The sequence below is a fragment of the Sciurus carolinensis genome, assembly GCF_902686445.1.
Source record: "Sciurus carolinensis chromosome Y unlocalized genomic scaffold, mSciCar1.2 scaffold_443_arrow_ctg1, whole genome shotgun sequence".
In the NCBI taxonomy this organism is placed as follows: domain Eukaryota; kingdom Metazoa; phylum Chordata; class Mammalia; order Rodentia; family Sciuridae; genus Sciurus; species Sciurus carolinensis.
In genome coordinates this window covers 123915-149522 of record NW_025920115.1, presented here as the reverse complement: position 1 = coordinate 149522, position 25608 = coordinate 123915, and the positions used below count along the sequence as shown (strand labels likewise).

General features: G+C 38.0%; 1 protein-coding gene across 3 annotated transcripts in view; it reads right to left on the bottom strand.

Annotated features, from left to right (window-relative positions):
* Positions 1-4422: 4422 nt before the first annotated feature.
* LOC124973562 (lysine-specific demethylase 5D) overlaps positions 4423-25608 on the bottom strand; it is a 46257-nt gene continuing 25071 nt past the window's right edge. For 2 of the 3 annotated variants that reach the window (XM_047537435.1, XM_047537437.1), the window contains 16 exons: positions 19017-19198; positions 18757-18919; positions 12701-12820; positions 12390-12584; positions 11935-12116; positions 11730-11854; positions 11465-11612; positions 9304-9400; positions 8368-8726; positions 7805-7943; positions 7132-7311; positions 6861-6998; positions 6070-6669; positions 5751-5829; positions 5349-5548; positions 4423-5267 (listed from right to left, as the gene is read on the bottom strand). In XM_047537435.1, coding sequence (XP_047393391.1) covers positions 5022-5267; positions 5349-5548; positions 5751-5829; positions 6070-6669; positions 6861-6998; positions 7132-7311; positions 7805-7943; positions 8368-8726; positions 9304-9400; positions 11465-11612; positions 11730-11854; positions 11935-12116; positions 12390-12584; positions 12701-12820; positions 18757-18919; positions 19017-19198 — 3153 coding nt within the window. In that variant the 3' untranslated portion in view covers positions 4423-5021. The remainder of the gene's footprint in view (positions 5268-5348; positions 5549-5750; positions 5830-6069; positions 6670-6860; positions 6999-7131; positions 7312-7804; positions 7944-8367; positions 8727-9303; positions 9401-11464; positions 11613-11729; positions 11855-11934; positions 12117-12389; positions 12585-12700; positions 12821-18756; positions 18920-19016; positions 19199-25608) is intronic. The other variant, XM_047537436.1, reaches the window with a different exon arrangement.

Below are 25608 nucleotides of genomic sequence, written 5' to 3'. Positions count from 1 at the left end.
GACGTTAGGTGATGCACAAGACTATTGTACATTTAGGGATACTTTTCTAGGTGGGCTGCAAGTCTGTGAGAATTACAGTACCTTCCTTAGTAGCTAGGATCACCAGTATCCACACTGATGAGTTTAATGAAGCTCTGTTTGCCCTGTGCTCTACCCAACTGGGGTGGCATTTGCCAAGCTCTTTGTTTCTGTGTCAATACTGTTGTCTCTGATTTATGACCCTTACAAAGATTCAGACTCCTCTGGTGACTACAAGAATTCTCCCATAACTGCTCACTTCAAAATGCAAAATGTTCCTATGATTCTTCTTTACGGAGGAGTACCAACCAGTTAAGTCCCTCTATTTAGCCATGTTGAATCTCCTCAAATGCAAGAAGATAATACATAATTTCAGAATAAGTTTTAGTCATCTTCTGTATACAGTGGTGTGTATAATCAATAAGGCATTGCATGTTTTGAAAAATAATTACTATTTTTTGAATGTGATGTGCATATCTGTAATGTGATGGTGCATACTTGTAATCCAAGGTGTTCAGGAGTCTGAGGCAGGAGGATCACAAGTTCAACACCAGCCATAACAACTTAGGGAGGCCCCTGACAACTTTGTGAGACTTTGTCTCAAACTAAAATATAAAAAGGGCTGGAGTTGTGGCCCAGTGGTTAAGCATCTCTCTGATTCAATCCCCAGTACCAAATAAAGATACTAAAATAAAAATAATTGTAATAATGGGTGAGTTCAACAATGAAAAAACATATATGTATGTATGACTGAGGACTACTAATGCTGTTCCAACTCACTGGAAAGTAATGGTCTGAAAAAAATCTCGATTTTCATCCCATCACAGCAAAATGCTTCACAAAATAGAAAATGTCCTTGTGACAGGACTAAAATAAGCTCCTAAACATCTCATGTCATAGCCAAAAACTGAAGGCATTTGCAGACAAAAATTTATTCAAGCAGCTGTTTGATAGCTATGGTAATGCCTGTGTCCCAGGAAAACAAACATTAGCCTTTCAGGAAAACAAAAAACAAAACAAAACAAAAAAATCCCAAAACAGTTAGAAACCTGGGAGAAACTAATAGTCAATTAACACAAAAAAAGTTTCTTGATGTTTGATAGATAACTCTGGTATTTCTCATTTCCATATTTGGGGAAAGTGTAAAGTTGTATATGACTGAGAAATTTGCCTTTTGGAAGCTTTCACAGAATGAGCATAGGTTCGTTAATCCACGTGGGCTTTGAAGACCCAGCTGTCACAGATGAGGTTGTCCACAAATAAACAACAGGAATTTCTTACTCTTGGATCTGGAGAGGTTCAAGGCTAATGGGGTGGCTGAATTACAAGTCATGATCAACATGTTTCCTGGTTCATAAATAGTGGACCTTGCTGTGTCTCCATATGGAGCAGGCTATGCGAGGAACCTTTGGTTTCATTAGGTTTATCAATTCAATGGAAAAGGAATCTTCATGAGACAATTCATCCCAACTTCCCATCTTCAGAGTCCATGAAATTAGGAAATTTGTGGTGCCAGAGCAGAAGCATGCAGGCTATACTAGGCAAGAATATTTTTTAAAGAAACTAACAAAAAACAAACTTGGTACAACATGAATAGAGTCTACTAAGCCAAAACTGGTGGGTGCTTAAACATGTGTAAAACACACAGTTAACTTAGAAATTATATGAAAATGTTTAAAGCATTTAGTTATTCATATTACTTATCTGCAGGCATAACTAAAGCATTTATTCATATTACTTACCATGCTGATATTATTTGAAACTTGATATGTTTTGTACTTCATCATTTCCATAATTTTTTTTTCTTGTTTTCTCGTCTGATGCAAGCTGAAGAATATCCTACTTTCTCTCCCTACCACATTACTGATTGAGGTGCTGTGATCTAACTAATTGTGTCCCTGCAGGTTCATGTTGGACTATGAAAGCCTATGTGATCATAAAACAAGGTGGGCACCTTTAGGCAGTGATTAGGTCACAAAAACTCAGCCCATAACTGGAACACTTACCTTCTGAGAGGCCATGTGGAAACTGGTTAGACCCTTTTACCTTTCTACCTTCTGACATATTAGGACATCACATTCAAGGTATCATGCCGGAAGCAGAGACTGTTGCCTGAGTGGATAGTGAACTGGGCCTTGATCTTGGCCATCCCAGCCATCCCATGTGAAATAAATGTAGATTATTTGTAGATTACTCATGATAAGGTAGTTATTGTGGCAGGAATGGACAAAGACAGAAATTAGTACCCAGATGTAAGTGCTACTGGAGCGACTATTTGAAACTATGGATGGGTGTTTAGAATTGATAATACATGGAGGCAGGAAGAATTTGAAGGAGCATGCTAGACAAGCCTTAACTACCTTGAAGGAATTGTAATGGGTGGATTTAGTGAGGGCTGAGAAGAGGAGCACCTCAATCTTGGAGATTACACAGAAGTCTCTCTAATGGTATCTTAGATGGAAATGAGGAATGTAACAATGAACCAGCATGTTCATTTTGGAACTGAAGGACAATGATTATAGAGTGGCAAAGAACTTTGTTGACTTGTACTCAAAATAATTCATGGAAGGTAGAATTTTGGAGCACTGAAGTTACTTGGCAGAGGAAACATGTAAAGTGTGTGACTTGGCTTCTCTTGAGTGCTAAAGACAGAATACTTATTTAAGAGAAGCAGATTTTAGAAAATCCATAGCCTGGACATGTTAACATTGAACCAGCATGTTCAGAGAAGAATACCAAGGGTGGGTCAAACGAGTGTTTGATAAAGAGATCAATGAGTATACAAGGGGGCTAGGGAGACAATGCAAAATGAACTACAGTGCACTTTTAGGAGTCTGCAGGACTGCCACAGTGCCAGGGCCTTGAACACAGAAGGCATCAAAAGAGGATCCAAGGCACGCTGGAGCCTTGGAGCCATTCCAGTGTTGCCTAAAGTGAAGAGGTGTGCCTCAGGCTACTGCTGGAAGGTACAGGCTGCATACACTTTGTTAAAGCAATAAATTTCCGCTGCTTATAAATTAGTCCAATATATTTTTTAATAGCATGAATGGACTAAACAAATGGTTTTTCTTAGTAGTAGTTATTGCACTTTTTTATTTTATTTTTTTTTGCTTGAGGCTTGAACCCCAGGGCATACTCAACCACTGAGCTATATTCCCAATCCCCAGTTCAGTTTTAAGCTTGGAGACAGCATCTTGCTAAGCTGCCCAGGATTGTCTGGAATATGGAAACCTCCTACCTAGATCACAAATAGCTGGGATTGCAGGTGTGCATTGTGGTACTGGTGGTTGCTATTTCTATGGCTGGAGAGCTGATCATGTTTCCTAAAGAACATACTCAGTACAGAATGCTACCCTATAATCACAAGGTAAACCAACACTTGCATACAAAAATTAATGCTGCAAGTTTGTACATAGTTTCTATTGTGTCAGAAGTTACTTCCCCAGTGAAATTAATACAGGAACAAGTAGCAGAGTTGGTTTATGAAAAACATACAACTCTTCTGCCTTTTGGCTCCACCTTAGTGTGAAGTAGGTAAGCAATTGTCCGTCAGCCCCTTCTAAGTATATTTTCTGAAGTGCTCTCAGTTCAGTCCATTCACTACATGCTTAGACAATTTTCCATTATAAACTTCTTGAGGACTTGGTTTGAGGATCATAGCCTTCCTCTCCATTTATGGACAGAAGACAAAAAAAAAAAAAAAAAAAAAAAAAAAAAAAAACCACCAACCAAATGACATATCTTACATTTCGGTAAAACATCATAAAATTTCCTATATATCTAAACTGATTGCTATGATATGGTATGGCAGAATCATTGTTTGTTGAAATATAAGGGAACTATAACTGGAGGAAAGTACCATGATTAGATTTCCAGTTAATGAAGCTCTGCTTAGTTTTTAGTGAAGACTGATAAGCACAGGAAAGAAAGAGAACAAGTAGTGTATGTAGTGATACAGATATGTTAGAGAGAAACATACAGTCTACACTGACCAGTGCAAAGAAAAAGAACAGGAAAACGTTCAACAGATTAAAGGGAAGAGGACAACATGTGGCTACTAAAAGGAATTAGGGGAAGCCTAAGAGTTTGCCTGACTGGATCAGTAAGAAATGCAAAGGAAAAAGCCTGGTTTGCTCACAGGTATTAACTGGTCTTGTCCAAGCAGCATAAAGAAATTGGAGAGATAAAGGATAGCCTTTCAATTTAATGATCCAGGTTCAAAAGGACAATCGTGAAGGACAGATTATAAAATAATCTCTGAACTCCTTACATCTTATGCAAAAATTACTTACTCTGATGCCTCCCCACTGCCCCAAAAGAGTAAAAATTTGTTTGGATTCATTTGTTTGGGATATGGTCACTCCAGTGTTCCTAAAAGTACAAATCAGATCCAGAGATTAAAACACAATCATTTTTTTTATTTTTAACAAAAAGAAGCACATTAAAAATGTGCTAGAACCAAGACTTTCAAGTCTCACTCTAATCTTGTTGCCCTTAACAAGTAGTTACAACATAAAATGTCCTTATTACAGTGTGAACCAAGGGGAGAAGCCAAGGGGAGAGAATGAAGCCTTGAAGCACCAAAATATTTTAGAGGTACAAGATGAAGAAAAAAAGAGGATTTAAGACAAAGTAGTTGGGAGAAGGGTATATGCTTGGCCTCTCTCAATCTTATTTGCTCCCATCCTTACTGGAAATTAAGCTAGGTGAGGAAATCACTTTCTCTGTGCTAGTCCCAGGGATGTTGCTGGCAGGAGGCAAACAGGACATGGTCCTTGGGAACTGAGGACCATTAATATAGTATTACAGTATCATTAGGATAATTAATCTGGTGTCAGATTCTGCATGGGAAATAAGCCCCTACTGAAGTCCTGAACAGGAGGCAGGGCTTAAAAAGAAAGTAAAACCCATGCATGCTACTGTCACAACTCTTGCCGATGTGGGGAGGAGAGACGGAGCAAAGGCATTAAAGGAGAAGGTGAAGGGCCTGGATCCTTCCATTGTCAGCTGTTCTGGTTCCCTTCCAAGATGGGACTGTGTTCACTAGGGCATGACAGGAAGAGATTTTCATGGTCTGTTTCTTCTTCGAATGACTGTTCCCCTGAGCTCCGGGCCTTTTTTGACTCCACCTCTTCTTGAATAAGATCCTCACTCTTCCTTCCTTGATCCACTTTCTGCTTCCGTCTCTGCTGTCGCCTCCCCAGTGCCTGGCCCCTTGTACGACTGCTTTGATACTCAGGTTTCTCGAGCTACAACACACAAACAGAATGAGGTTGTGGTGAATGGTCACGACTCAGCTTCTTGCTACTTGGCTTGACCTCTCACCTCACCTCTAGAAGTGTGCGGATCCGCTCTATGTCTGGAGGCTGTCCAGCCTGAAGCAGCTGCCAGATGCTGTGATTCTCATCCAGGGACACCTCAAGCAGATCCCCCTCCATCATGAGCTCCTCCAGGGGGATCCGGGTTGCCTCTGGCAGTTCCAACACAGGACCAGTCAACTGTGGCAACAACGAGGATAGCAGTTCCAGATCTAGGAAGTTGTGGGACAAGCTCCATTAAAGATGTATAAAAACATGTAAATGCATTCTGTTGTGTACAACAAATTAGAATAAGAGGGAAAAAAGGAAGATGTCCTAAGTCTTAACACATTTTTATCACAGCAGAACTGAAACCCACAGGAGTCATTCTGACCATAACCAGTCAGTTGCCCATTGATACATGTCTATACTTACTGCTTTTACCTGAGACCTCCCCTGAAGCTAACTTCTCAGGCCTGGTCATGCTTTCTCCAGTCTCCAGAAATCCCTTGACCTGCCAAAAGGAGCAAAAATGGGCAGCAATAATCAAACTGAAGAATTGTACCCTATTTTCCCTCTCCTAATTCTAAACCTGGGGTCTGCCCCTCCTGGAGGAAGGAAGCCTCAGCCTGCTGGCAAGGGGCATTGCTTAGGGACTCAGTTGGATGCAGAATCGTGCAGGAAGATTGGAGTACACACAGAAATAGCACTGAAGACAAGAATTTGAGGACAAGGATCGGGCTGGGCAGCTCACCTTAGGCACAGTGTTGCCACTGTCTTCTCTGAGGGGGTCAGAGGCAGGGGCTGAAGAATAGGTATGGGGTTTCCTGGACCTGGGTTCAGTCTGCAGCTGTTGGCGAAGCTCAGCTAGTTGCCCCAACAGAGCAGTCACATCCTTCGAGGCGAGAGCCTGTCTGGCACGGCCCTGCCAGCCAATGGCCCTCTCTGTGAGGCACTGTAGAGCTTCACCCTCAGGCAGACGAACAGGTAGTCTTTGCAGGGCTACCAGCAGTGCCAGGATGGTTTCCAGGCGTGGTCGCCGTGAGCGCATGCACAGTGGGCACAGGAATTTGGTGTTCCATTCCCACCAGGCCAGCAGTGGGGATGAGGTAAGACTAGGCTGCAGGGAGCTGAGGAGGCGGGGCACTGTCACACACTGGCCATGGAACCAATCCTGACACAGGTCACACTGTAGTGCTCCCACCCTGGCTGGCACCTGCCCACACACACAGATGGAGGTTGCAGAGGAGACTGTAGTTGATGATGCCAGTGGACTTCGCTTGGCTGAGTTGATGCGACGAAGCTCCAAGATACCTTCCTTTTCCTTCTGTTCCCCCTCCTTGAAGGCTATGACCTATTGGCCCAGGAGAAGGGGGGAAAGCAGGTCAGCAGCCCATCCCCTTTTGTTCTCTGGCTCCCTGAATACTGCTAACCAGGAAAAATAATGCCAGTGGTCATTCTGTTCCACTCAGATGTCGTGACGCTGCTGGTTTTTTAGGGAGATACTCAGAACTCAACTCTCCCCATCTGTGTCAAGTTGCTTACCACAGATCCTGGGTCCCTGAGATCCTGTGCAGACAGTCCGAGTAGCTCTGTGTCAGATTTGTATAGTCCCAGCTCTTTCTCCAGCCACCGGCTGCGCTTAATTCGGTCTGAGCCAGCATCTGCACATGGACAAAGGACCTAAAGCAGACAGACGGGAGACAATTGACCTTTATCTCTCCAATGTGCCCAAAGCTTCCATTCCCCTAGGAGCTGTCTCAAAAGCTAGGGTCAGGCACAGCAAGTGCTTGTTTGTTAAGCTGCCAGGTCTCACCTCCAGCAGGGTGTAGCAAGAATTCTTCTTGAGGAAGGTCTTGGAAGCCCTTTCCTTCCAGGAATGTGCTGTCAGTACCTGAAGCTCCAGCTGTTTCAGCTCCTCCAATCCTACAGGCAGGTCCCGGCCCACTGCTACCAGACCCTCCAAGTCATCCAAGCAGGGGTAGTGGTCACCGTTCTGGGAAAGGGGCAAGAAAGAGCTCAGTTTTGTCAATGATTATGTCTAGATTTGAGTGAACAAGGCTGGTATTATGCTGTATAATCACAGAACAGGGCAAAAGGCAAAATTAGACACTTTTCTTCTGGTGGTCTTACTTCCATTCACTCAGAACCCAAAATTTCCCTTGAGCCAGTACCACCCTCTTGGTTCGCTTTCTTTGTCCTCCCTTATACCCGGGGCCTCTGCTCAGTTCTTGGTCACATGCTTCTTCCCTATTGTAGTTATCCTGAAATCTTCAGCTCCTCAACTGAGCCCTTCAACCTCCTTCTTCACATTCTAGCACAACCCAATGGAGTTAAGAAAACTGAAGTAGAACTGTCCCTGTTCTAGTGGCATCTAGCCCTCAATGTCTCATGTTGTTTCTAGAATGACCCAACTGAGTAAAAATGTTGAAGTAGATTTTTCTTTTGTCCATTTGGAGGCCTGCGTCAGAAAAATAACCAGTCCTTACCTGAATTTCATTCACATCAGCTGCCCAAGCGTGTGCCTTAGTTAGAGCTTCTTTGAGAGCCTGGATGTTAGGCAGGTGAACAGGGATGTTTTCCGCCTCACGGATTATAGCTTCCAATGTGGCTGGTGAATGTTTTTGCCTAGACATGTTTGGGAAACAAATCCACTATTAAATATTACAGATGGTATCTGTGTGCACTTTGGGCTTGCTAAAAGCATCACCAAGAAAAGGTCAGACAAAGGGAACAGCAATGGCCCACATCTGAGGAATGTTCTAGGTACTAATAGGGACATATGGGAAACTTGCAAGCTATCTAAGAGTATCTAGGGTCAGAGAAAAACCTGAGCCAAGGCATATCTCCTTGGTTAATACCTGTAATAAGGTAAGGGACTGCGAAAACAGCAAAAGATATGGGACTGGATGACAATTTGTGAGGAGCTTGGCAAAAGCCTAATTGGAGTCTGGTGTCCAAGGGCACCCTTAGAATCCATTCTTTGGATTATCCATAAACTCTAAGGCAAAGATTATTGGAAGGGTTTGGATGGGTAGAGTTTGGACCCCACCTGGCCTCCAGGCAGAAATGGGCTTTTTCTTCCCAGCATTCTGCAATGGTCAGCAGTTCTTGAAGCTCAGCCAGGGCCTTGTCCACAGAAGGGCTCGAGGCTATCTTAGCACCCATTACCAACAGTCTTTGCATGATGACTAGAGACTCCCTTTGGGCTGAGGGTGCCAATGCCTGCTTCACTTCATCTAGCCATTGTGCCTGCTGCACCTGTTGCTGAAGCTGATGGGCTTCAGGTACTTCCACACCCAGCTTCTGTCCCTTCTCCAATAAAGACTGCAACCGCCCTAGATTAGGAGGCAGTGAGGTCAGAGCCTCACGGGCCTCAACTTGATAGGCCTCCACCTGTTCCAGGACATCCTGCATAGGAAATCAGAATACAGATTTTCAGCCAACTAGACACTCAAACACCCTAGTCTTAATGCATTACCCATCTTCTCTCACGGGTGTTTTCTTTTGATTTATACTTGTTATTAACTATGTCCTAAGACAAGATCTTTAGCTTTGAAACTGTTGAAGGTTGTTTATCACAGAATACCAAATGTCCTCTTGAATTATCCCAAATTTACTCTTCCAGTTCCATTATAATACAATTTTATCCTTGAAAGCCTCCTGACACTACAAAAACTGATAAAAAGGGCCCACTCCTCACATTCTCTAATCCCATGAACAAGATTTAGATGTATGTGTCAGTATCTTTAGTATCTGTTTACCATTTTAAGTTTTATTTGGGATCTCCCCAAATAAAATCTCTGGAAACTATAACCTTTAAAGACAAGGACAATAGGGAACTACCCAATTCCTTATCTTCTAGGAAAGAACCTGGTGTTATAGGAGTTGTTTAGAACAACCAGGTTTTGAAGTTCCCTTTGTTCTCAGAATTCTCCCCCATTATCTCCTGTTAACAAAAATTCCATCTGGAAAGGTCCCTCCTCACCTTAACATCCCCAATCTGATTAATAGCACACGGCAGGCTGCCCATCTGTTCAAAGAGGATCTGGAGCTCAGGCAGGGTAAGTAGTGGAGTTTCCATCCTGTAAGAGCCAGGGAGAAAAGACTTACTCAATGAACCAACCAAGGCCATTCTTATTTTGCTCTCCTCCAATATACCTGTAAAGATCTATCTTCTAATTCTGCTACTGAAACAAAAAGTTAAGATATAAATAGACTTGAAAACATTTTATTCCTGACAGAAACAAATATAAAAGAAGAGCCCGAAAATAGCAATGTCTCAGAGTCCAAGTCTCTGAGGAAATATAGTTTGGAAGCTGTTACCATTAGATGTATAGAACAACACATTCACATAAGTAGGTTATTCTTTTTATAGCAAGTCAGTGAAGAGTAGAAATGAAGAATGAGAAAAGTATGTAAAAATAAACAGCCAACAGGAATATAACCTATCAAACTCAGATTAAAGATAATAAGTCTAATAATAGAAATGCTGGAAGACAGAATAATTTTTAAACAAAATGAAATGTAAGAATTAGTATAAAAGGAGTTTTGAGTAATGATGCAAATGTTCAAAAAGGGCAGATGTGCTCTAGGAAAGGGTGAATTTTGACAAAAAAGGAATAGCTTCAAGGGAGGATAATTTCTAAAATATAGTCTCATTGTCTATAAGTGAAAAATAACTGAAAGCCACAAAGTTAGAAGACTGGAAACTTAAGACAGACTTAAATCAAAAACATAGAGATAATTTATGGTATAGTTAAAAAATAACAGGAATTTGCCATTTTTACAGCAAAGAAATGATACAGCATTTGTGGAGATAAGTATGCTTACTTTTATCTGATCATTATACAACATATACATACACTGAAACATGTTGTTACATACATATTTGCAAGTGTTGTATGTCAATTAAAAATAAATATTTTCAAAAAGTTGTAATTCTTAAAACCCAAAGGCCTTCTGATAACAACTTCTGTGTCATGAGTATTAAGGTGAGAAAACTTCATTTCTTTTGAAATATGGAGTAGAGAGAGGAACTAAAAAAAGGGGATTTATTTATTCTAAAATTTAAATTTTTCATCTATTGAAGAAATTTAGTATTCAGAATGCAGGTCTGAAACAAGAAGCAGAAGTATATGAAATAATGTATTTCTAAAGTATGGCAGATATGAAAATGGCAATGTAAGAAAATTTGTTTGAAATAAATGTTACTGAATATCAAAGTGGCATAGAAAGGTGAAAAATGAAAATCTCTTATCTTAACATCTTGATTCTCCATTATAGATCATGTTAATAATTTTTGAAAGAAGCTCTCTCATCAGAACAACCCTTCATACTGGTGTGAAATGATGAACTTTCTATTACTTATTTTACCATGTACTTCTCTCTACTTCAGCATTTTTTACTGTTTCCTCAAACCTATAAAACTTAATCAAATTGAGGTGGTTTCAAAGTAATGATACACTTGCTTCACCTTCTTGATATCTGATTCTCGCACTTAAGCAAATGATCATTCCTGATGTACTTAAAAGTCTGTGCTATTGCCATATCTTTTATTTTTGTAACATTTATTTCAATTTTTAAAATTATTTGACTTAATACTGTAATCAATTATTAGTCTTGCTACTTTTTACTTAAAAAAACACAAAATATAATCACTTGATTTTTCAATTTGCTGGTACATGTATCTCTTATCATCTATACTGACAACCAAAATTAAATAAGATCTGTGGATTTAATCACTAAAATTTACCCATGTACAGAGCCAGGAGCAGATTTCCTAGGAATTCTGATTCCTGATTCTTTTTTGAGATTTCCTAACAAGTCAGGCAAGAGTAATTCGGCTCTCACCTTTATTTTCACTGCTATTTGTGATGTAATTTCAAACTGTATTTTTTGAAATGTCTACTTACATGATTTCTAGTTCATACTACACTATTTTCGGCTCATGTATTATGTACATCCTTTCTATTACTTGCCCAATATTGGGTCCATATTTCTTAAACAGAGCTACATAAGCTTCATTTAGCAATGTGGCCACACATAAAATACTAATTTTAGTTAAATAAACTCCATATTGTAGCCTATCCATTTTGTTATTCACTGTTATACATTACCACTGGTTTTTGTTCTCTCCTCTAACATACCTTGTTCCTTGAACACTGACCAGCCCCAGGACTTGGGAAACACAAGCCTCTGCTTCAGTCAGGCAGTTCTTTAACTGTTGAAGCAGCTCACTATTAGGAAACCTCCTCTCACGGGCCTCAGACTCCAGTGCCCTTAGCTCTTCAAAACCTACAGAGAGAATTTGATTTGCAGGAGGAGGGCAGTGTTATGAAAGGCAAAAGAGGGTGGTAAGGAATATTGAAGAAAGAGCGTGCTGAAGACATCTTTCCATTTCTCATTACTCACTGCGCTTCCGACCATCCTCCACTTCCAGGGCCACTCGCACTTTGTTGGCCCAGTTGTCAAAAGACTCAGCCCGAACCTTGAGCTTATGCAGCATGGTTGGCAGCTCATCCAAGGTGTACCGATATCTGGAGAAAGAAGGCAAAGAAAAACACATCTGGCCCAGCTCTGTGATCTTTCATTTCTTTCAGGTAGACTTTATACTTACCGTAGATACTGTTGGCTACTTGAACACTTGCAAAGATCATTGATGTGGGACAGACAGACAAGGCCATCTGGGCAGTTGTAGCATGCTAGGGCTGATAGGAAACACGTCGTCTTGCACTTCATGCACTGACGCTCATCATCTGGAAGCAGCTCAAAAGCCTCTCGTTCAGCCTCCGTGATGCCCTGGGGGTGTTCAACCCACATATACTGTAAAGACTAGGAGCAGGGTTGTGGACACCCCACCTCAGCCAACAATGAGCCCTGTTGTGGGCTCAACCTTGTAAGGATAGCTGCAGAGAAATTGGAAGAAGAAAATATGAACACATACAGTCTGCCCTTTCATTTCAAAATGTATGACTTAAAAGATACGGTGTAGAGCGCTTACTCAATGCTGGTCTTTGTCTCCCTACAATAGGATATCCATTGAATTCTGAAGCCCTGGTCTCTACCACCCACCTTCTCCAATAAGGCCTTTCGTAGACGCCGTTCCTCCTGCACCATAATGAACATCTCCTTGTGCACAGCCACTGCTAGATTTAGATCCAACTTCTCCGGGAAGGCAGCCATCTTGCAGATAAGCTCTTCATGGGAGAAGACACAATATCGCCGAAGCCGGCGGTAGTGTTCAATACACTGGCGTCCAGCAGGTAGCTGCAAGTATGTTTAAGATTGCGTATGGCTAGTTGGAAACCAATGCTTACCAAAGTCACATTTACCGAAACTATGTTTATCTTTCTACCTGCAAGCTCACTGAATTTTAAACTTACCCAGTCAGCAGTGCAAAAGTTGACAGCCTCAGCAAAGTTGTAGCCTTGGTTAAAGCCACTGTGGTAAGCACGGGGGAAAGTGATGACAAACTCCCCTGCACACTGATTTGTACGAACAACCTGAAAAAGGGAAGAAAACAGAGAGAAAAAGTGTGGATGAGAACTAATGGTGGAAAGTTGACTTACATACTGTTTTTGATGTAGGAAAAGAGTGGAAAGACTTAAGTATAGGCTCTAAGAGGAACAGACTGTGAATGTTAAAAATAATGTTCAGAGAAGAGCACAAAGAAAAACAATACACAATTTAAGAAATACAAAATGTTCACAAACAAGTGAAGAAGATTCTTGGCGATACAAAGAAATGTATATTTCAGAAGTCACCAAAAATGATGAAATTAGAAGGTATAAAATTTTGTCCCTCTACTAAGGTGGTAAAGTGTTAATCATTTAAAAAATTCTGTGATAAATTCACAAAATTCTATACCGAATTTCTTATCAACTCCAGAATACTTACAAAAGGAAAAAAAAACAAAAAAACAAAAACAAAAAAAAAAAAGAAAAGAGGATATCTTGCTCTAGTTGGTGACTTGGAGGAGCAGCTCAAAGGCCTGACTTTAATCTAACTTGCCTGATGGCTTCCTCAGAACAGGAAAGAATTCCCTGGCTGTGTTTGAGGAAAATATATAAAAGCAAATGAATTAGCTGCTCCTGGTTGAGAAGAGACTGGACAAACAACAGACTCTCTAATATATCAGAGGGATAAATGGGAGACAAATACTTTGGGAATAAGGACTCTGAAAAGCTTACTTCCACTTCTGAGACTTGACCAGGCTACATATACTTAGAAAAGACCTTAGAAAACTGTTGCTTTTGACTTTTCATATATTGCCCAAGTAGGAGGCGGAGTCTGAAGCAATTTTAAAGAGTACAAAAACTGATTCCAAAACAGATGTAATTTAAGAAGATCAGGAGAGAATTTTATGGATCTAAGGAAAACTGTTGGATCAGTAGATAAATATCATTTGAAGAGAAGACAGAAAAGCAACACATACTTTAAAACATTAGTCAGACATATAAAAAGATTCTAAGTTATTAGGAAAATGTAAATCAAAATCACAGATGCTACTGTGCAGGCCGCTGTAAAGGCAATTCTCAATTCATGTCTACCATGAAGATATGGCAGGGCAGAAAAAATTGATGAGGATGAGAAGATAGAACCCATAAAACCATTTGGGGGACTGTGAAATGGTCATGGGACTACCATGCATTATGGAGGTTCTTCAAAAATGATATATAGAATTACCATATGACAATATCATAGTATCACTTTTGGATGAATGGCCAAAGAATTGAACAGGTTTTGTAAACATATAGTCACAACTTCATCATTTACAACTGTCAAAAGGTGGACAGAAATCCACTGCCCATCAACTGATGAATGGATAAACACAATGCAGTTTGCAAATACAGCAGAACATTACTCAACCATAAAGCAAGAACTACTGTCACAAGCCTCTACACTATAGATGAACCCTGGGGAAGTCACACCAAGTGAAAAGTAACTTAACAGCAAAGTCCACATATTATGTTTATAAAATAAATCCAAGTTTATCAAGATTAAAAAGTAAACCTGTGATCCCAGACCTAGCTGAGGAGGTAATGGGAATAACTTCAAGGGTTTGAGATTTCTTGTGCAGAAGCGGTTATGAAATGTCCTATAACTAGAGAAATGGTGGTTGCACAAATACTTAAAACTGCTTAGTTGCACATAATTTTGTTTTTAGTAAATTAATTTTACATTATGTAAATTTTACTTAATAAACCTCACAAAAAAATAAGTTCAGGAAAGTCATTAATTATACAACTAATATAGAAAACAACAATAAAGAAGAGGATAGGGGGAATAATGCAGTTCTATGGCTGACAAATACATGCAAAAAAATTGACAGCACATATACAAACCTAGTTAGTGTGGCCGTTAAAACAAAACAAAACAAAATAACAAAAACTGAAATAACTGGTACACTGTACTTATGACACCAAAACCAGATAAACTCTCTTAAGTAGGCTCAAACACTAAAGAAATAATGCATAAAGAACTAAAGAAAAGAAAGAGAATGATGTTTCTCCCAAAGTCTCAATCAATCAAAGATACAAAAGTAAAACAAAAAATCTGGTCCTCAAAGCTGCATAAATGAGTAAAATATTCATTACATTCAACAGTAGATATGAACAGGCAGAAAAAATTAGCGAACTTTAAGACAGATTTATTTAGGTAATCTAACTTGAGAAGCAGAGGGAAATAAAGGCTGAAAAAAACAAAAGTCTGTGAAACCATCAAGTGCATGAACACATGCAGAACTGAACATTCCAGAACATGCAGAAAGAACAGCTAAAGAAATAATGGCTGAACAACTTCCAAATGTGAAGGAAGATGTGAAACACTTTGTGTACTCTAAATGAGAAAAACTGAAGAGACATTTTTTGCCAAAAGAAAAGGCATGAAGAGAATCTTAGATGCAAAAAAGGAAGTGATTTGTTACAGTTCTGGATTCTCAGTAAAACTGTTATTAGAAATCACAAATACTGGGCTTGGGATATAGCTCAGTTGCTAGAGTGCTTGCCTTGCATGCAGGGTCCTAAGTTAAATTCTTAACACCTCCTGGCCAAAAAAAAAAAAACAAAAAAAAAAAAAACAAAAAAAAAAACAACTGGGCTCAACGCATCCAGTGAAGATGTGGAGCCAGGCACAGGGGCATGCTTTTGTAATTCCAGCAACACAGGAGGATGGTTCAAGACCCTGTCTCAAAATAAAAAAGGACTGAGGGTGTAGCTCTGTTATAAAGAACCCCAGGATTAAATTCCAAGTACTGGAAGGAAAAAAAAGGAAGAGAAGTTAAAGAAAAAATACTGAATTCAACCCAAGGTCAAAAATGAGGTAGTTTGTCTCTGATAGACAGGCTTACAAAATGCACAAAAGAAATTCTTTCAGGCTGAAATGAAAGGTCATTTGAGTGTAACCTGGGCTATACAAAGAATGTAACGACACTGTTAAAAGTAGCTATAGCAACAAATATAAAACAGTACCAGTATATATCTATACTTAAAAATCCTCTTGTCATTTTATACTAACAAGAAAAATATGAAAAAATAAGGATAGACTACAAAGGAAGCAAATGTTTTAACATCTGCTCTTGAAAATGTATAAGTCAATTAATCTGATATAAATTATTAGCATCAAATACTAAGTTAATGGTAAGTGCCAGAAAACTGCTCATTTTAAAGTAGCTAATTCTAATAAAATAACTCTAGTATCTAATAAAAAAGAAATGAGATGGACAACACTAGTACTCTAGAACAAATCAATTAATCACAAACAATAAAGCAATGGAAGATCTGAGGAATAAAAACACAATATGTATAAAGCAAATAACAAAAGTAATAAAGTCCTTTCTAAGCAGTGATAACGTTCATATTAAAATCATACTCTAAAGAAAGCAAAGTTTGGTACAATGAATAAAAAACCTGATCCAACTATCTTGTTTATAACAGATTACCCTTAGATGAAAAGGGTGCAAACAGGTGAAAACAAAAGAATGGGAAAAGATATTCCATATACACACAGAACAAATAGAACTTGGATGACTACAGAGGTAGGAGACAAAGTAAAAAACAAAAGACAAGCCATTACATACTGATGAAGAGCTGATGTAGCAAGAAGATAAGTGGAATAACAGAACAGCAAACTGAATAAAAAAAAATTTACCCCTTGAGACAACTAAGAAAATTAAGGAGCTTTTAGTTTGAGTATGATAGAGGATGCAAATAATCTGAATAAGAAATGAATGTAAATCAACTTCCTTAATAAGACTCCTAAAGTGTGAGAAGTAAAATATAAAAATCAATAAATGGTTGACATCTAACTAAAAAGTTTCTTCATAGCAAAGGAAACAGTTAAGAACATGAGGAGAGAGCCTACGGAATGGGAGAAAATGTTTGCCATTTATACCTCAGGGAGTTCATTAATCGCCAATACACAAAAAGAACTCAAAAAAACTTAACATTGAAAAAACAGATAACCCAATCAACAAATAGACAAAGGAACTAAATAGACACTTCTCAAAAGAAGAAATATGATCAACAAATATATATAAAAAAAAGTTCAACATTTCTAACAATTAGAGAAATGCTAATTAAAACTACACTGAGATTTCATCTCACTCCAGTAAGAATGGCAACAATCAAGAACACAAGTTAATAAATACTGGTGAGATGGTAGAGAAAAGGGAACACAAACATTTTTGAATTAGTGCAAACAGTCTGGAAAGCAGTATGAAGATGCCTCAGAAAAACCTGGAATGGAACCATCATTTGAACCATTTATCCCACACCACAGTATATAACCCAAAGGACTTAACATCGGCACAGTAATGTAGCCATTGATATTTATAGCCAGCTCAACTCAAAATAGCTAAGTTCTCTTAACAGAAGAATGGAAATAGAAATTGTGGTATATAAACACAATGGAATATTCCTCAGCTACAAAGAAGAATAAAATTATGACATTTGCTGGTAAATAGATTTATTTGGATAGTAGTATGCTATGTGAAATAAGCCAGTATTCAAAAGCCAAAGGTTGAATATTCTCTCTGACATGTGAAAGCTAATCAACAATGGAGGGTGGAAGGGAGCAGGGAGGTGAAGAATAGTAGTTCAGAGGATTAGACAGAGGGGCAAAAAGGGAAGGAACTGGGGTAAGGAATAGGAAAGAAACTGCAAAGAATCTGATGTAACTTGCCTACTATGTACATCACTATGGTGTCACAGAGAATTCCACAATCGTGTACATCCACAAGACTGGGGCCTTTATTGAGTAAAATATATTCCATTCCAGTATAACTTGATAAAAATAAACTCTACTGCTATGTAAAACTAAAAAGAACCAATAAAAAAGAAATGAATGTAAGGATATTAATATCATATTAATAGAAATGTAAACAATAGAGAATACTATGAGCAACTATACACTAGCAAGTAAAAAGACAATTCCAACCTAAAATGTACATGGATTTGTGCAGAGCATTATGTAGAGCACATGGGTAACAAAAACAAAAACAAAACCAGTAACACACACAATGAAATTTCTTTTCTTATGCTTTCCTCTGCCATGCCCTCTGTTCCTTGGTAAAAGTTTTGCCTCACTTCAGGCCCAGAGACCTCTGAACCTGAGTTTAGAACGTATTTTCCTCCTCTAAAATTGTTTTTGTCTGGGCTTTTCTTCACATGGGTGAAAAAGCTGACTAAAATAGAACTAGTCATGAGGAAAAGGGAAAAGGTGCAACTACAGAGAGCTGGAAGATTCCATTACCATCAATATTCAGGATTATCTTTTCCATAAGAAAAAAAATAATATTATGAAAAGAGGAAAACTATGCAAGGTAGCATTCACAAGACATCAGAAAAGGAAGGGAGTTTGGAGATGCAAGGACATTTTGTTCAGATGGAAAAACTCAGAAAATGTCAGAGAAATTTTTTTAGCAGTTAAATCAGAGCTTAGAAATGATGAAATGAGAAGAAGTAGTGTACAAAGTCATAGTGTGCCACAAGATAGAGTACCCACCTTCATTTATCTCTGACAGACTTACTCATTTGCAGTGCAAGCTGATAAAAATCAATTCTAGAGAATCCCAAAAGTCTGCAACCACTCCATTAATCCCACTGAGTTTTCTTAAGTTTGAATTAATGCCTAGTAATGCTAAGAAAAAACTGATCATAAGCTAGGTTAAAGTGCAGGATGCAAGTCTTGATTTTTACTTTTAAGTTTCTAAGTAATCCTCTCATGTCTCTTTCTTCTACTTTGCTATACCAGTGGACTTACAACAGGAGTGCAACCTGATGGCAGTATGGAAGGGGACAGAAATGTGATGATAAATCTAGTCTACATAGCGAAGTGCTTATAACTGCCTCCTCCAAAACTAAACTCTTATTGTTTCTACCTCTTCCTAGGAGGGTATTACATTAGTTTGCCCCCTTGCCCCTTACTTCCAGGTACTCACTGGCACACCATGTGACATGAGGGTGTTGGGATTCATGAGGGTGACAAGTTGGTGTAGGAGGTCAGGCTGGCTATCAAACAGTTCAGGTGTGAGACTCTTCATCACTTCCTCCAAATGCTCTGCTGCCAGTGAGGGTACTCCATACCAGGTCTTTGGCTCACCCCTGCTCAGACAGATAGGACATATATTAAAGTCTTGATAAATTGTGCAGAATGGAGTCTTGATATATATATATCCCAGCCATTGTTGGTCCTGCTCACCAGTGCAGGTAGTTAATGGAGTAACTCCAATGATCCTCAATATGCCAACAAAATGCTGAAAAAACCATGCCCACATAGAGCCAGGGCACTTTCATACCGGAGATATCTGCATTGATGTGGCAGAGAACAGACTGATCGAGCACAGGCATCACATTCAGGTTCCAACCACAGGTCGCATACTCCTGTTGGATCAGAGATCTGTCAGAGGGGCTACAGAGCAGGACTGAAACAGACCTACAGACAATTGTGGTCTCAGGGTATGCTTTTGGTTAGCATTCAAGGTTCCTTCAAAGGTACATGTATGAAACAAATCCTTTCATCTAGGAACAAAGAGCACTGTAGCCTAAAATATTAGTTATCCATTTTCCAGATTAAGATCCGCCTGGCTCCAGAAATGAAAAAGCATTTTTCATAAATAGTCAAATCACTTTAATCCATTTGTCTGTTATCTGTTAAACTCTAGACCTTCTGTTAGGCCACTAATTAAAATTTATAGCCAACATAATAGTGTTATATAACCTCTCTTTACATCCTCTATCAATATCATATTTTCCTTTTATGTTCTACTGTATTATTGGTCAAAAATATATCATGTTCTTAGCTGAGGGTGGTGGTTCAAGTATATAATCCAATTGCGTGGGAGGCTGATGCAGGAGGATCCCAAGCTCAAGGCCAGCCTCAACAAATTAGTAAGGCACTAACCAACTTAATGAGACCTGTCTCAAAACAAACAAACAAACAAAAGATTGGAGATATAATTCAGTAGTAAAGTGCTCCGGGTTCAATTCCAAGTATTTTAAAAAAATTATGCTCTTCATCTTTTTTAATTTTAATCATGGTTCTATTTTACTTTAAAATTTATTTGTAAATTCTTATTGGAACGTGTAATACTGGAGTTCATTTTGACATAATTATAGGAGGATGGAATATAATTTGCTCCAATTCAGCCTCTGATACTATCCTTTTTTATTTTTCTCTCTCAATTCCCCTTTCCATTATTCTACTGGGCTTTCATGCATTATAGATATCAGTAGTATACTTGCTACTTTCTGTGGGTTTATTTCAGGTTTTCCCATTCCCAAGATGAAGAATTATTAATGACATTGTCTTATTCATTTCTTTCTTTGCTGTGCTTTAATCACTTGATAGTATCAAAAGCTGCTGACCAGAGAGGGATGGTTTGTGAAATCTTAAGTTCTGAAACTTCAAGGGTCATCTCTCCACAGAAACAGTGAAATAAAACTGGAAAATTTTTCAGATTTAAATTTATCACAATTTTGTAAAATACTAAAAGTTGTCTTGCATCAAGAGAATAGAGAAACACACACAGCACAGCAGAAAAGTTTCATGATATTTTAACTTATTCTTCCCCAACTCTTACTCCCTGGATTCTGGTAGTGAAGATAACAGCCTACATTTCCGGTATAGGCACCATGAAACAGAGTAGACCTTTCTTCTCAAAGAGTTGTGTTTGGAACCACTTGGTAAGGTGTTTTAAAACTAATGCAAATAGGCTTATTTTTTTATTTTGTGTGACTTCATTATCTTATAGTCAAAGAGCAGGTATTTGAAGGGCAAAATAGTCATGAAAATGGCCTACCCATCCTTCTGAGGGAAAGAATAGCAGCTGAGGCAAACAGTGGATAAGATAAAAAGTCTGAAAGTGGAAGTCTTTGGGGATTAAGAGCTCTGAAATACATTTACTTATCACAAGGAACCTGAAAACCACTTAAGCCCAGGACAGAGAACAGGTTCAAAAAAGAATCTAGAATTTGTAAAGGCTCATCTGCAGTTGGTCTTCAAGCACTGGCAAGCAGACAGCAAAGAGTAAGGAAAAGTTGTAAAGGGCAGGTCAAAGACCAGCCTAAGTAAGGAAAGGTCACAGTAGAGACAACCTGCAAATAATGAAAGAGTATTCAATGTCAAAATATGACAAAGAATAGTGTTATGTAAATAGTTTAGAAAAGTCACCATAAACAATTTAAAGCCACAAGAGGCAGAAACATTAAATTCAGATGTGAAAGTCCCATTTGATTTTCAGGGTTATCACATTAAAAATCAAAAGTATGGCATATTCACTGAAAAACCAACCAACTAGAAATAAATTAAAAAAAAAAAAAAAAGACCAAAAAGCAAACAGAAAGGAAATAGAAACTGTTACTGAGAAAATAAAGATATTCAATTTTTTTAAAGGTTAAGCTATACTTATAAAGGTATACAGAACCATCTAAAACTTAAAGAAAGCCGAGAACCAAATCTCTTCAAACCAAGACTCAATGAACAAAATGTATAAAACAGAAATTCTAGACCCATAAAGCAGTGTTAACTACAGTGGAAAATTTACTACTAATACTTGATAGTTGATTTGAGCATTTAGAAAAAAATATGAGATCAAATGGGATTATTCACTCTGAAGAACAAAAAGAACAAAAACAACAGAGTTTAAGACAGTTGTTGGACAACCAACATATGCATATTAAAAACCTAGAAGCAGAGACTGGGAAGAGAAGGAAGACTATTCAAAGCAATGATGGTTGAAAACTCAAATTAGATAAAAAACACATGCACATCCACAATAAGCTCAATGTACTTCAAATAATTATAAAGAGTTCCACACTGAGACAGAATAGCCAAATTGCAGAAGTTGTATAAAGAAAGAATATTACAAACAATAATACAAAAGTGACATACTTCTACAAGTTACTCTCAAAATAATCAATAGCTTATTTGTCAACAAATACTAAGACAACCACAAGGCAGTGGGATGATAAATTAAGTGTCCTGAATGAAAAAGAGAAACAAATTCTGTCAAGTAGGAATTCTATAACTTAATAAATTATCCTTCAAACATAAGGGATAAATTATTATACATTCCCTTCTAAGCATGGTGGCACATGTCTATAATCCTAGCATCTTTGGAGGATGAGGCAGGAGGACTGCAAGTCTGATGTCAGTCGTAGTAAATAAGAGACATCCTATCTTAAAATAGAAAACTAAAAAACAAGGGTAGAGATGTAGTCCAATGTTAAATCACCCCTGGGCTTAATTTCCAGTATTGGGGGGGAAACGCACACACACACACACACACACACACATACACACACATATAAACATATACATATAACATACAAATACATGCATACATGTGTGACATGATATATAGTTTTATTCTACATTTTATATACATTTTACACACACACACACACACACACACACACACACAGAAAATAAAACCTGAGTTTAATTGTCAGTGTACCTAAGCTACAAGAAAATGATAGGGGAAATTATTTTGGCAGAAATGAAGAAAACAACCTAACAAACATAAAACATTAGAGGGTAATTCAAGACTATATGACTAAAAATGATAGAGACGACTACATATATAAACATAAAGGCCATTAGTATTGACTGCATTTTTTATTTGAGATCTTTTGCCCCCCTCTGACACGAAACAGACATATAAAATACTATTAATTATATTAAGAATCACACAATTTATAAAAATGTAATTTGTTATAATAACAATAAAATAGTAGGAAAGGACCCAGAGAGGAAAAAAGTTGTTGTATGCCACTGAACTAAATTCATACTGATTTAACCGGGACTGCTGTAATTTTTAGGACATTTGTTTTATTCACTGAAGTATGTACTAAGAAAATTAAAAATACACAAAATGGAAAGATAATTCAAATAATATACTAGGAAATAACTCATGATTTTGTAGAAGATAGCAGATTACATGAAGATTCCCAACCCCTTCACAGCACACAAAGCAAGCAGAGAAGGAACAGATAACCTGATAAGTGTATAACCAAATAAATGCTCTATGACACCTTATACACTATGAAATCTGGAAAAACTTGAAGTTCAGTTACCAGAATGAAAAAAGGAATGAGTTCCTTAACCCCCAAAACAGACTAGGTTTGAGCCAGAGGAAAGGGGCAACAGAAAGAAAGGTAGAAGAAAACCAGAAAAGCTTACTTTCAGAACAGCTGTTGGAAAGAAAAGAAGAGCAAATTAGAACATGAATAAGGATAAGAACAACATGACTATCTCAAAAGATGCTGAAAAAATAGGTGCATTTGATAAAGTCTGGCACTGTTCATTTCTAAAATAACAGAGAACCTATAGAAGGAACTTACCATTGAAAAGCCTATATACGCAAGTCCTAGGCCAACATCGTACTAAAGGAGAAAACTTTGAAACCATTTCCTACAGGAACAAGATGAGGATATCCACTCTCACTTGTATTTATGTCTAATCAGACATAAGATGAAAATTAAAGGGAAACAACTGTATAGAAGAGTCAAATTATCTTGTTTTCTAACAACATGACATATTTAACAACACAATAACAACCCCATATTTAGAAGACCCCAAAAAACTCCACTATAAGATTTCTAAAGCTGATAAACAAATTTAACAAAGCAGCAGGGCACAAGATCAATATACATAAATCAAATGCTTTTCTATACTGCAATAATGAACCTGCTGAAAATAAAAATGTGCAATACTGTTCCATTAATAACCTCCAAAAAATTGAGAATTAATCCAAGGAAGAAGGTGAGGGAGGTGAATGAGAACTACAGAACACTGAAGAACCAAAATGAAGACCTCTGAAGATAGAAAGATCTCCCATGTTCTTGGATAGGCAGAATTAATATTGTCAAAATGGCCATACTACCAAAAGTGCTATACAAGTTCCAATGCAATTCCAATTAAAATCCCAATGGCGTACCTTACAGAAATAGAGCAAGCAATCATGAAATTCATCTGGAAGAAAAAGAAACCCAGAATAGCTAAAGCAATCCTTAGCAGGAAGAGTGAAGCAGGGGGTATCGCAATACCAGAACTTCAACTATACTATAAAGCAACAGTACCAAAAACAGAATGGTATTGGCACCAAAATAGTCAGGTAGATCAATGGTACAGAACAGAGGACATGGACACAAACCCAAATAAATACAATTTTCTCATACTAGACAAAGATTCCAAAAATATGCAATGGAGAAAAGATAGCCTCTTCAACAAATGGTGCTGAGAAAACTGGAAATCCCTATGCAACACAGTGAAACTAAACCCCTATCTCTCACCCTGCACATAACTCAACTCAAAATGGATTAAGGACCTCGAAATCAGACCAGAGACTCTGCATCTTATAGAAGAAAAAGTAGGTCCAAATCTTAACATGTCGGCTTAGGATCAGACTTCCTTAACAGGACTCCCATAGCACAAGAAATAAAAGCAAGAATCAACAACTGGGATAGATTCAACTAAATAGCTTTCTCTCAGTAAAGGAAACTTCAGTAATGCAAGGAGAGAGCCTACAGAGTGGGAGAATATCTTTGCCACTCATACTTCAGATAGAGCACTAATCTCCAGAATATATAAAGAACTCAAAAAACTCTACATCAAGAATACAAATAACCCAATCAACAAATGGGCTAAGGAAATGAACAGACACTTCGCAGAAGAAGATCTACAAGCAATCAACAAACATATGGAAAAATGTTCAACACTCTAGTAATAAGAGAAATGCAAATCAAAACTACACTAAGATTCCATCTCAGCCCAGTTAGAATGGCAATTATCAAGAATACAAGCAACAACAGGTGTTGGCGAGGATGTGGGGAGAAAGGTACACTTATACATTGCTGGTGGGGCTGCAAATTAGTGCAGCCACTCTGGCAAGCAGTGTGGAGATTCCTTAGAAAACTTGGAATGGACCCACCATTTGACCCAGCTATCCCACTCCTCGGCCTATACCCAAAGGACTTAAAGTCAGCATATTACAGAGATACAGCCACATCAATGTTCATAGCTGCTCAATTCACAATAGCCAGATTGTGGAACCAACCTAGATGTCCTTCAATTGATGAATGGATAAAGAAACTGTGGTGTATTTATACAATGGAATATTACTCAGCCATAAAGAATGATAAAATTATGGCATTTGCAGGCAAATGGATGAAACTGGAGAATATCATGTTAAGTGAGATAAGCCAACCTCAAAAAAACCAAAGGATGAATGATCTCGCTGATAAGCAGGATGATGACACATATAGGGGGTCAGAGGGGGGCAGGAATGGAGGAAGGAGGGACTCTACAGAGGGAAAAGAGGGGTGGGAGGGGTGGGGGGAGAAAAAAATAACAGAATGAATCAAAAACTATTACCCTAGGTAAATGTATGATTACACAAATGATATGCCTCTACTTCATGTACAGAGAAACAAGATGTATCCAATTTGTTTACAATAAAAATGAATTAAAAAAATATGATAAAACTTTCCTATGTACATATACAAATATACTGCAGTAAATTCATGTATATCTAGCCACGATGCAATTAAAAAACCTAAGAACACAGGAAAGACCAGCAGAGGAAAGGAAACATGATGGGCGAAGGGAGAGAAGGAACAGTACTAGCTACTGAATTAAAGCAAATTATGTTTCATGCTTTCATATTTATGTCAAAATGTACTGGTATTATATATAACCAAAATGAACTAATAAAAAATCAAACACAAGAGTAATGGAGATAATGAGAAGAAAAAAATATAAGAGGAAAAAACCACAAAGGAGAATTAAATTC